At 36.0% G+C, this 13,099-nt stretch overlaps 1 protein-coding gene across 1 annotated transcript in view; it reads left to right on the forward strand.

Moving 5' to 3' along the window:
• Positions 1-13,099, forward strand: part of MET (MET proto-oncogene, receptor tyrosine kinase) — a 125,675-nt gene that overhangs the window by 30,203 nt on the left and 82,373 nt on the right. The window contains exon 2 of the mRNA XM_068549346.1: positions 2,487-3,703. Coding sequence (XP_068405447.1) covers positions 2,501-3,703 — 1,203 coding nt within the window. The 5' untranslated portion in view covers positions 2,487-2,500. The remainder of the gene's footprint in view (positions 1-2,486; positions 3,704-13,099) is intronic.

Genomic DNA, 13,099 nt, shown 5'->3' on the forward strand with positions numbered 1-13,099 from the left:
AACTAACTTACCTTCCTTGATTCCTTCACTAGTTTCTCCAATGTGTGTATTCTCCAAGATCTGGTTCATTTGTCTTCTCTTCCTTCACCTTGTCCCTCCATGAACATACTTGTTCTTGGTTTTAACCATCCCCTCTGTGCAGATAACATGCAAAGTTTATTTCTATTCCAACTAGAATCCCAATTGTCCCACTAAGATCAAGTTCTGAAGTTTCCTTCTTTCTAATGCACAGATGGCAGATACTTGGCACTCGTGCTTCTGCTTGCCTCTGTCTCATCTAAGATGGATATTACCTCACCCAAGACCAATCGTGCCACTTTCCCAGTAAGAGCAGGCTTCTCCTCAACATCCTTCTCATTATTCTCCTCTATTGCTTGGCACATATGCTGTCTGCTTGGAATCTTCATTCTTCACTTACTCCAGATAACCTGCTTGCTGGAAACAATGTAAAACCTACTAGTCATTCCTATAGTAGAACGTTTTCACTCATTTCTCAATAACACATCAAACTCAACATGTTTAAAACCAGCTTATCATATTCCTTGATCTTTAGCCTAACTTCCTCCTACTGACTACCCTAGTTTGTAACTTGTTCCACTTTTTCCCAGATGACGCTGCTTATCTTTACCTTCTCTTTTGTGTTCCACCAGTTTAGGTGTCAAATCAATTCAAATATGTCTCTCATTCATCCCTTCCTGTCTATTCTTGGGGCCACCATCTTGCTTCTGGCCCTTACTACCTGGTTATGGGCTATAATGCCTGTCATCTGGTCTTCTCATTGCCAGGTTCTCCCTGCTCTAAGCCACTTTTCCTCCAGATCAATCTTCCTAGAGTAAAACCTTGCTCATATGACTCTCCAGCTCAAAACCCTTCAATGACTTTCTATTACCTCTTAAATAATGCCTGTAATTCCTATCAGTTTGGTAGGGTAAATTTATCTTTGATTTTGGAGTCAGTAAATTTGGTTTTAAGCTCTGGCTACTACACTTATCTGTTCTGTGACTTTGAACTTATTGTTTAATTTTTATTCACTCATTTATTCAACATATGTTTATTGAACACCTACTCTGTTCTAGGTTCTATATCAAGTCCTTGAGATAGAGTGATGAACCAAAAAGGCATTGTCCTTGTCTTCTGGACCTGAAACATATTGGACTTGTCCATATTTCTCATGATCATAGTAATCCTAAGTACAGGCCATGCCTTCCTCTCTTGATGCTTTTAGCTTTTGGTTTTTGCTATACAGGAAAGTATAATACCATGTATTATACCATGTAATTTGCATATGTGTATTATCTCTCAACACCATTGTAAGTTCACTGAAGGGTAAGCGCCATGTCCCATTTCCCATAGTGTAAGCACAGAGCCGTGCACAGTGAATTCTGTTGTGTTTTTGTGGACCTAGAGTTAGTCTTTGGCATAGTTACAATGCCCAGTATGTTTTTAGAGGGTCCCTTTGTCCCGTCAGAATTATGCATTTTTTCAAAAGGGGGAAAGAAGTAATAACTATTTGGTTTCTATTTCTCTAAGGCCTTTCTTTTCCAACCCTGCCTATAGCTGTTATAAGTAGAACTCACAATGTTTATAACTTGTGCACCTTAACTTTTTAAAACCTGAATAACAAATCCACTCATGCTTCCTAGTAGAAATACTGTCCGTGTGCATACAATGGAATGTTAAAATAATGTTCTTTTAACTAAATAACTTTTGACTTGGTAGCGAACAATATGTTGTTTTTCCCTGAGAAATAATTCTAGGACTTTAGTCCTAAAGATTATATTTTATTTTATACATTTTTAGCTTTCTGTTTTTACATTCCCAGTGATCTTACATTAAGTTAAACATTTGTCTATCCAAAACAATAGGTCAATTATAGCCAAATTATAACCATACCTTTCCTCTGCACAGAAAATCCTATAAACAGCATGTGATCATATTGCTTCTAGAATTTATGATTGTTTTCTTCCAAAAGGAAGCTAAATTTAGCCTAGTAATTCTACATGCTCCCAAGGAAACAATGCCTGCTGTGACTTGTAGAATAAATGAATCTGAACCACAATTCCTTTACTTGACTAACTGAGAAAGTTTAAATATCAACCTAGTCATTAACCACAGATATTAAACCACATTAAACAACCAGCAAGAGGTTAAGAAAGAAGTTTGCTATTTTTCTGACTTCACTGCTGAATGAGTCTAACCTAGTTGCTGTATCGTTCTTAATACAGAACATTGTTTGCATCTCATAATGGTTCTCTAAAATTACTTGTTCATGGCTTGAGTTCTAAAATTAAACTATGTAGAGTCATGTCCAACTGCACAATGCATCTTTATGTGAAACCAGCTAGAGTTTTTTGTTTTCACTCAATGTAAAAATTCCAGTTAGGAAGATTTGTTTCTAATAGTTTAACTGGTATAGTTCTTTCAGTTTCTTCTTCTTTGTTTCTAATGACAACTAAACGGCTCTTGACTTGAACATGTTTTGGCAGATAAACTTCTCACCATGAAGGCCACTGCTGTGCTTGCACCTGGCATCCTTGTGCTTCTGTTTACCTTGGTGCAGAAGAGCAATGGGGAGTGTAAAGAGGCACTAGTAAAGTCCAAGATGAATGTGAACATGCAGTATCAGCTTCCTAACTTCACAGCAGAAACACCCATTCAGAATGTTGTTTCGCACAAGCATCACATTTACCTCGGTGCCATTAACTACCTTTACGTTTTAAATGACAAAGACCTTCAGAAGGTTGCTGAGTACAAGACTGGGCCTGTGCTGGAACACCCAGATTGTTTCCCATGTCAGAACTGCAGCCACAAAGCCAATTTATCAGGTGGCGTTTGGAAAGATAACATCAACATGGCTCTGCTTGTTGACACGTACTATGATGACCAACTCATTAGCTGCGGCAGTGTCCACAGAGGGACCTGCCAGCGACACGTCCTTCCACCTGACAATACTGCTAACATACAGTCGGAGGTTCATTGCATGTACTCTCCACAGGCAGACGAAGAGCCCAGCCAGTGTCCTGACTGTGTGGTGAGTGCCCTGGGAACCAAAGTCCTGCTGTCTGAGAAGGATCGATTCATCAACTTCTTCGTGGGCAATACCATAAATTCTTCTTACCTTCCAGATCATTCATTGCATTCGATATCTGTGAGAAGGCTAAAGGAAACGCAAGATGGTTTTAAGTTTTTGACAGACCAATCCTATATTGATGTTCTACCTGAGTTCCGAGATTCCTACCCCATTAAGTATGTCCACGCCTTTGAAAGCAACCATTTTATTTACTTTTTGACGGTCCAACGGGAAACTCTAGATGCTCAGACTTTTCACACAAGAATAATCAGGTTCTGTTCAGTAGACTCTGGTTTGCATTCGTACATGGAAATGCCTCTGGAGTGTATTCTCACAGAAAAGAGAAGAAAGAGATCCACAAGGGAGGAAGTGTTTAATATTCTCCAAGCTGCGTATGTCAGTAAGCCTGGGACCCAGCTCGCTAAGCAAATAGGTGCCAACCTGAATGATGACATTCTCTACGGGGTGTTTGCACAAAGCAAGCCAGATTCTGTCGAACCAATGAATCGCTCTGCTGTCTGTGCGTTCCCTGTCAAATATGTCAATGAGTTCTTCAACAAGATCGTCAACAAAAACAATGTGAGATGTCTCCAGCATTTTTATGGCCCCAACCACGAACACTGCTTCAATAGGGTAAGTCATACAGGTTCACTACTTACAAATTATGAGGTACAAGTCAGAATAGGTATCAGTCTAGAAGAGAATATAAAGGGCTTTTTGGTGCTTGGTAAATGGGCTTTATCCAAATATTTGCAAATTCTCTCCAAGAAAATTTAGAAATTGAATCTCCATTTAAAGGTAGAATCATAGCTTGAGAAAAAGTTAATGTGATAACTAAAAGAAAATATAAAATATTTTTACAATTTGGGTTTACAGGTTTGCCAGTGTTTTTCAGGTTATTAACCTTGTTTCTCATTATCAGCTTTAGTAGTTCTGGTCGAATGTACATAAAGTTTAACACAACAGCAATTCCTATAAAACACAGTTATTGAGATGCCATGCAGTCTTTACAACATTTAGAATAAGATGCTTAATTTGTAGGTTTTGAAGGCTTTTTTTTTTTTTTTTAATGAGATCCCATTCGCTCACTGATGTATGAATGAACAGTCTCTATTCTTGGCATTACTTAAAGAAACTTCACTAAAAACAAACAAAAAAAATCTCTTCTAAAATGTTGATAAATTAAACATTTTAAATGCACTAATATACCTCTCTGAATAAATTAGAAAACTACAGAGGAAATTTTTGCTCTCAAATCCGTACTTTGGATCTTGACTTCAATACATAAACTTTGTGCTTGAATGTGCTTGAATTGGTGTCTACCAAGTTCTAATTTGTTGCTTTTTACCTGGTTGGCATTTGATATTTATAGATATAAATATTCTTGATTGATGATTGTTTGTACTTACATGAAATGATATTTTCCCAGGAATTGTTAGGGAAATTCTTTATTGCTTTGATTTAGATATAGTAAAGGCTACCAGCTATACCCAGAGGATTTATCCTGCTAGTCATCAGATCACTTGGTGCTAGAGGAAGAGCATCAAACTGGGAGTCCACTGTGGCCTTGGGCTTTCTTGGTGGGGACCCAGATTTGAACATACAGACCTGGTTATGCCTCCTAACATAATGACCACTAGTGATCATAACTGTATGAACAAATTCTGTAGCTTTTCTAAAGACGATTTGACTTTGAAAATGTACAACTCACTTACTCTAGCAGTTTTCAATCTAAGTGGTAAAGGTTGTAATTGCAAGCAGGAAGAACATTAAACATGTCCTTGATAAAAGAAAGTATATAATTTGCAGATGGATAACAAGGGCATAATAATTCAGAAACATTTGTTTCACTTTTGCTGAAATGTCTAGAGTACTTCTCCAGATGGAAACTCTTAAGTAATTTATTTATAAAGTTAGAAAAATGCTTCTGAGAAAATGAATCCATCTTTTAGTGAACTAAAGACATAACTTCCTTCTCTCTCAAAAGTCTATGAATATACATAATATACATACATATATATCCCAACTAAGACTTATTTCTCCCTGAATACATTTAATATATGTTGCAAAATCTGTAAGAAGCAATGGGATTGCTCATGAGGCTGTCCCTTTTCCTCACTAGAAAAGACAAAGAATGAAAGGAAACAAAAAGACTTTCAGAAACCTGGGAATTAGGACATAAAAGTGTAATATTAATAGCATTTCAGAGAAAACATTTTTCCTGCATCCAATGAATTGCTTCAGAAACAAGTTTAAAAAAGAGTCTACTGGGAATTCCTTCAGAGCCTCTAAAGCACACGACTTTGCTATTTAAATCTTGTTCGGTTAAAAATTAAAGAGACTTTACCTTACAAGGGTATACTGATATCTTATCTCATTGTTTTATTTTGTACATTTCAGCCCCCAGATGTAAAAGTATTTATCAATTCTAGAAATTCTCAAAACACAGCTGAACTTTATCCTACCCCTTTGACTTTTTTAGTGTTCCAAAGGGAACAAAAAGGCAGGATTACCCAATGAAATTCAGGGCAGTTTTATCACCCAGGAAAAATGCCCAAAATGCACCAACCACACCTGAAACCGTTATCACTCCCATCGCAAAAATTCTTGTGGGAAACAAGATGGAACTGGCCAACATAGTCTTCTTACAAGGGAAGACAACTTTTACACTAGCCAAATTCCACAGAGACAGATACCTTCCAATCTCCTCTATTTATTTGCCTGTTTATCTTCTCTGGTTACTAAAGGTCAGAATTTTTCCAAGAATGAAACTACCCACGTTATCAGTTTTCATATACCCGCCACAGAAAGACCTCGGATTGTTCCAATAGTCAGCATACAGTCATTTCCCAGCTTCATCATAAAATGAAGACACCTAGAGCTGTTACTCACACAAAAGCAAAATGATTTACAAGATCAAAAAAGTTTGGAAATACTGTAAGCAATACAACTCCATTTTGTCTTGGCAAAGATATCAGGTGACCCTTCTGACAATTTCTTGGAACTAAGTTTTTATTTTGGCATAATGTTTAGTGAATAGATACATATATTGTAGTTTTGTTATTAACATGTCTAATCAGTCAGATCTTTATGGAGGGACCATTGTGTGCTCTGTGGACAAAGTTAAGACAGTGCAGCAGTAACCTTCGGAGGACTTAGAGAGCACATTCGCAGCAGCAGGGGTTTTCTGGCCCTCCTTGAGCTTCCACCCTACGCAAAACGTGTCTCTATCACAGGATCAGACAGAGGACCAAGAAAGGGCCTTTTAGATTCTATGGGTCCAGCAGGTGTATCAGACCTCACTTGCTTATTTTAGATCACATATTATGTTGCTTTTTCCACTCTCAACGTTTTATGAAAGTATCTGTGCAAACTCTTCATGTACATCTTCTCATATTGATGACATCACTAAAACCGTCTTTTGAGTCATCTGATAGTTTCCAAAGCAAATCATCTTCACCTCTTAGTTATTTGTGCTTCAGAACTCATTAATTCCACATATGATGCTGTTTCTGGAAACTTATCCCAAGCCACAGATATCCATTCATGTAATATAGTGTTGATATTAGTTGTTCTTCTTGATCTTTGCAGTGTAACCATTTTCTATGTTGCTTTTGAAAGTGATTCCTAAAGGGTTTGTTCACGGTGATTTCCAACATTTAGGATTATGAGATTCTACACCCACAAATTATTAAATCTTTAGTCTTAAATATCTTTACCGCCTTTTTTTACCCATTCATCATTTGACCTCTATAAGCATCCTAAATTAATATTGATTGAAGTTGTTTTAGGCTAATGTGTGTTCCCTAAACAGCACATTCAAAATAAAGTAACTGAAAAAATGCCACATAATCTGGAGACTTTGTAAATCCCCAAATTTGGGCATAAGAAAACCTCACCTTCTACTTGGGGATAAACTATTAAAAATTTTTTTTAAGCACATTAACTGGATCTCCAACAGTATCATATAAGGGATTTAGTAACATGACAATTTTTCCAGGAAAAAACTAGCATCAGTACACATTAGCCCAGTTTCTTCCAAGTAAGAATGAATATTGAATAAGGGAATTTTTTTTTTTTTTTGAATAAGGGAATTTTTTGTCCTCAAATCAACAAAGATCCTCTTCCCTAAATTATAGTATATTTACGAAGAGAAGTGGAGTTACACATTTTGGAAAGATTTTTAATCAAAGTTGAAATATAAAAGGGTCCTTGAAATATCTCTCACCCACCCAGGAAATACAGTTACGACATTATATTTTTTCTTGCAATCCCATTACGAAAGTTTTTTTCTACATATAAGCATTTGAAAGAATAGAAATAGACTGGTGGCAAATATTTTTATCAATGTCTTGGTCATCTTAATGACCAGTGATCAGTTGAAGGGGAAAAGCATGTAATTTGGTGCCAGACTCACCAGGTTGGAACTCATGGTCTCCTGCATACCAGCTGTGTAACTTCTGCCACGTTACTTAATTCTTAGAGCCTCAATCTCATTCGTAACATGCAGATAACAATACCTACTTCTCAGCCTTTTTGTAAAAATGTGGGATAATAAATATAAAGTACCTGGCACAATAAGATGACCATAAATTTATCTCTTTGGGAGGCAGCATAGCCTAATGGAACAAGACTGAAATTAAAGAGATCTGGGTTCAGACTTGTATCCCATGATTTTCTATCTGCCTGACCATGAGGGCATTATTTAAACTCACTGAACCCGTTTTCCTCCATGCAGGACTATGGTGTGGACAAGTACAATAATGTTTAAAAGACTCTAACTTTTGTCCTTGGCACATAATAAATAACAGCTATTATTGTATTGTTATTTGTGTAAAGAAAGTCAAATTCAAATTATTGGATGGTTTTCTGGAAGAGACACGTTCTGGTTCTATTGCTCATGAGGGTCTTTTACTTCCCCCACTAACTGTTATGAGTGACCCACCTCCATAATGCTTAATTTGTGTTAAGTCCTCCTTAAGACTTAATAGTTCCAAAAGAAAAAAAAAAGGGAGATATGGGAGTGGTGGTGGTTTGGATGGTGAAGAGAAAGACAGCTGAATCAGAATTGTGCTATATAGTCAAGCTAAAAGGTGTAAGGCGCTCCTTTACCTGACTTTCAAGTCTAACTACCTATGGCACTATAAGATACTATGCTAATGTAATTTATCTTATGCATTCAAGAATTTGCAGATAATGCAGTTTTAGAAAAAGTTAACCTCACAGGTTGTTTGTACTAAGCTTCCTTGTTTTTAAACATCATTTATAGTCGAATTCAAAGAGTAGCCAACTGCTTCCCAAAATAAAGGAAACGTAAAGTAGTAATTTTCCATCTCCGTTTTAAAGAGTGCCAAAGTTAAAGGGTCACCACTCAGAGCCATCAAAGGAAGAAAGCAACATGATTAGAACAATTTTGAATGAAAACAAAATCAAAACAAGATGCAAACAAGGGATAATAGGAATAGGCATAAAAATAAACATACAGTGATGTTTCTTTATTACTATTATAAAGATGATAGATGAGTAAAATTGGGTTACATTCAAGTTGTAATGGAAGAAAATAATTGCAGCCTTCCATCAGAAAACCACAAGGACCATTATTGATCTGTCATCCTCAGGGCATGTCTCATAATATTTAATAAAATAAACAAAGATTTATAACTCTTTATAGGCCATATATCTATAATCTCCCCCACCACACCATTTGAACTGGGAATGTGGAGTCAATGTTACAAATAACATCCATGTAATTATACTGGTTTGGCATGTCTTATTTAAACAGTCTAGCACTCTCAGGAGAACGCATTTTGTATTAGGGATGAAAAATGCGAAGTCAGATTTCAGGGTTTTTTACTTCCTGTGCTTCGAAATGAGAGAGTGTTATCCTATATGAAAAATGTTGAGGATTCTTCATTCTAAACACCAAATATCTTGGCCATATGCCAAATGTAATAGCTACCAAAGCAAAATCTTCCAAGAAAGAAAATCCTTGCAGTCTAAGGATTCAATATACTTAAAAAAAGTCTAAGTAGAAATTCATTAATTTTACACTTGATGCCTTTCCTTCTGTAAACTCTTCTTTATTGTCTCCCAGGCTCAGGGAGTCGCTGCTCCCTAACTTGTTTACTTGAATTCTCCATGCTATCCATCCCATGAAAAGTGCCATATTGCATTATTTTATTAAGAGGAATTTTAAATTATTTTCTTTCCAGAATTTATAACACTTTCTGAAATCACAGGGCACACCCTGGGGGTATTAGAAAACATGTTACAGAGTGAGCCATTAAAGCCATTTGCTTTTTTCTCGTCCTCCTGCTAACCCTTCTTTAAGCCATTTTATAGTTTATTCCCAGGAAAGAATGAAAAAGCAATGACATGACGTTTTAATAAACTAAGCAAAGAAACACAGTTAATGCTGAAACTATCACCAAAAATGTAAATAAGTTTGTGTGGATTATATTATATCAATATATGATGTGATATAGTATTTCCCACCTGTGCATGGGTATTTAAGAGTTAACTATGCCACATGCATTGTAAATTAATTCATTTTTCTTAATATCCTTTGAAGCAAGCGGTGTGATCTGTGTTTTATTTAAGTAGTTGATTTCTACATGGAGACTCATTTGGTAAAGTTAACGGAGCAAACAATAAGGAGTTCGGTCAAAAAAATAAATCTTAAAGTTGGTCTTTGAAAAGCTGAAGTGTTAATAAAACTTTGAAGCCCCAGCTCTGATACATACTTTCATTGCCATACTACTACATGATTAGAGACTTCTGAAAGCATTTGGGATCTTGCATTTTGATAAGAATATTAAGCTCCTTGAGTAATAATGGATTTTTTATTCCAAATAATGTATCAAATTTTGGGTGTTACACCCTTACTTCAGACTTCTATCTCATTGATGGCATCCCACCCTGCATTATTATCTCCTCACTCTAATAAGAAAAATGAGGAGCTGTCAGAATTTGGATAGAAAACCCACCAGGAATTTCTGCCGTTGCTTATTCATAGATTGGCACAGATACTGAATCAGTGGGCACCCAGCGTCCAGGATGACTCAGTGCCCAGATATGTGCTGTAAGTCACATCTCCAGCGTCCAGGGAGGACTGTAAAGGGCTCATTTATCAGGGAAATAAAACCGATGGCTCAGCTACTCTTGAAGTCATTAAAACTCTTTTGATTTTTTTTTAATATAATAGTGAATGTGGTAAGTGATTCTAGGATCCTGGTTACATTCCAGTCTGATAATTATATATTTTTTCTAACTAAAATGGTCCAGGCAGGTTCATTTGCATATGAATGACTTGCTGACTAAAATCCTTGGAAAAGAGGTTTCCTGTACTTCACCCTAGACCTAGGCTAAGGTGGGGCAGATGAAGTGTGTACTTCTATACTTCAAAAATATTCTCTAGTTTTTCAACAAGAGGACAGAGAAATATCTTATAAATGCATGCTAATATAGGGCAAAGGCTTCTTTTAACTATTCGTGATGTTCACTAATAGGGGGAGGTGTTTTATGAACAGTATATAATTATAAAACAATAAATAACAATTCTGAACTCAGGCTAAAGTCTGACTTCAGTTGTTTGATTTGGGTAAATCACCAAAATGTTCATCAACTGAAGGACATTAAAATGGTGATATTTCAAATGGTGCTCTAGGTAAAAGGCATGAATTAAGGCCAGTTTTGATTTGTAAATCATTCTTTTCTAGAGCTGATTTTATGAAAATTAAACTTGCTGAGTTGTCATCTAAAAATATATGGCTTATTCATGATTTGCTAGAATTTGAATCCATGTACCAGAAAATGTAAATCTGTAGGATACTAAATTTTCTGATGACATTTTAAATTTAAAATCTGATTAACACTTGCATCTAGCAACCAGTCTACTAACTAAACTATAGGTGAAGTGCTACTCAGGAAATGGGAAAAATGCAAAGATTAAATTGGTCTGTTAGCTCTGAGTGAATCAATAGTATTTAGTGCTAATGCACTAAGCAGATTACAAGCACTAATGCAGTAGCAGTCAATAGCAAAAACGAATATCTCTAAAAATTATCTTGACAATAAAACGTGCAATAGTTTCCATTTAATTTAAGCTAATTACATTACATGCTTGTTCTTTCATCTTATTAGTTTAAGCCAAGTGCTAGAATCCTAACCATTTTATTTAGTGCATAAAATGGCCAAAAACTTGTAATCATCATTTTCAGCAAGAGACAGAGGAAAGGATTTATTCATACAACTAAGATTCAACAAGAAATTCAACAGAAATTTACTGAATGTCTAATCTACTGGTATTAAAATGGTGAGTAAGATAGGCCTGGTTCTTGTCTTTATGAAACAAACCTACTGGGGAGGAGATGACAATCAGTCATACCAGCAAACAAATACATCATAATAATTCATGAAATATAATGTGAGGGAAATAAACATCTGTGAATGCAAATGAGGAGGAAGATCTAAATTTTGTAGTATAGTCACAAAAGGCCACCCTGAGGAGGTGAAAGTTAACTTTTTCATGAAGCTAAAAGTTAACTTACATAAAGCTCAAAAAAGCAATTTTGTCTTCACTACATGGTCAAGTACATAGCCAGTATTTAACAAACTAATTTTTATCTATATCATAAGCTCGAGGTCTTAACTATTTGCTGTGGCATTTAAGCAGCTTTTTAAAGTGGGTTCTGACCGTGAGTGCATATTACTTTAAACTTAGAAAAATGTATCACAAGAAGTAAAACTGTGCTGGAGAATTTAACTTTTTTAAACACTTTCTCTTTTTTAAAAAAGTTGTCAGTGTTTCCGAACTTTGTCTTTTCTTTGATTTCTAAATAGTCACTTTTCGTTAAGTAATTCTTAGCGTGAAGAAGATAATGTGTGAATTTCTAGAAGCTAAGGACATAATTTAGGTAGCTCTTACTTTCACTGCCTCTCATAGTGTATCACTTTAATCACCTTTGAAAGCAGAAATTTCTTATATCAATCAAAGTTGTTTCTTTCTTCTCCCCCTCTTCAGTCTTCTGTGGCCAACACTTGGGACCCTACTCATCAGAAAAACCTGTGTGTTTCTTAGGGATGGAAGGGATTGTCCTGTTACCAGTAAGTCCTATGGCCAAAAAAAAAAAGTCATATAATTATGAAAATACACAAAATAAGGTCTTTTGAAACTGTCAAAGTTATGAAAGTTGATAGAATTCAAAGGAATGTGATGCTGAGTCTCATTGTCTTTCAACATCTGTGGACTGTCCTCTACACAACTACATCCATTTTAGACCATTTCCTTCTCATGAGAATCATGTGGCCTAGAGGGCCAAGTGAGGGACAAGTGCTCCCAGGACTCACGAGGATGTCATGAGCATCTACTGAATATACAGGGGCATGTGCTCTGGTTAGTACCGCCTTTATGCTATTTTAATGCATCTCTAGCTGCTGACATATTTTGCCTCTCTCTTTTGTTACACTCATGTTTATCTATATATATTTAATCCTGCAAATATCTAAATAGGTTTACGGTCTTAGGCACTTCGTCATGCTTTTTTGTACCTAAGCATGTGCTTTGCGGATCATAGACATTAGTGTTGATTTTGACAAAAAAGTTTGTCTTCCAAAACATGTATATATATTTACACGGTAAACAGAGACCGTCTGATTTGCTGCAGTGTTTGGATAAAAGTCCTTGATAAAATCTGCAAATATATTTTTGTGACTGGATCACAGAAAGCATTGTTTTTGTCATCTCCACAAGCCACAAAGATTTGAAATGCAGGTGCAAAAAATACGTGTGAAGAGTAGAAAGAAATTCTCACCTTTTTCTCTGTTCACTTTGTTCACATTTGTTTGGCCCAGAATGAAGTAGAGTTTGCCAAGGGAAAAGATGAGGGAATAGGAGGCATTTAATCTTCAGGGCTTATTCCTGTGCCTAAAGTCAGAGAGGTCATTGGCTTGCCCCTTCCTGAAGGCTGTAATTACAGGCAGAGGACTGTTTATTTTCCAGTAAAGTGACCAGAATCTTGAATATAAGAG

This window comes from Eschrichtius robustus, chromosome 8 (genome assembly GCF_028021215.1).
Source record: "Eschrichtius robustus isolate mEscRob2 chromosome 8, mEscRob2.pri, whole genome shotgun sequence".
Taxonomy (NCBI): Eukaryota; Metazoa; Chordata; class Mammalia; order Artiodactyla; family Eschrichtiidae; genus Eschrichtius; species Eschrichtius robustus.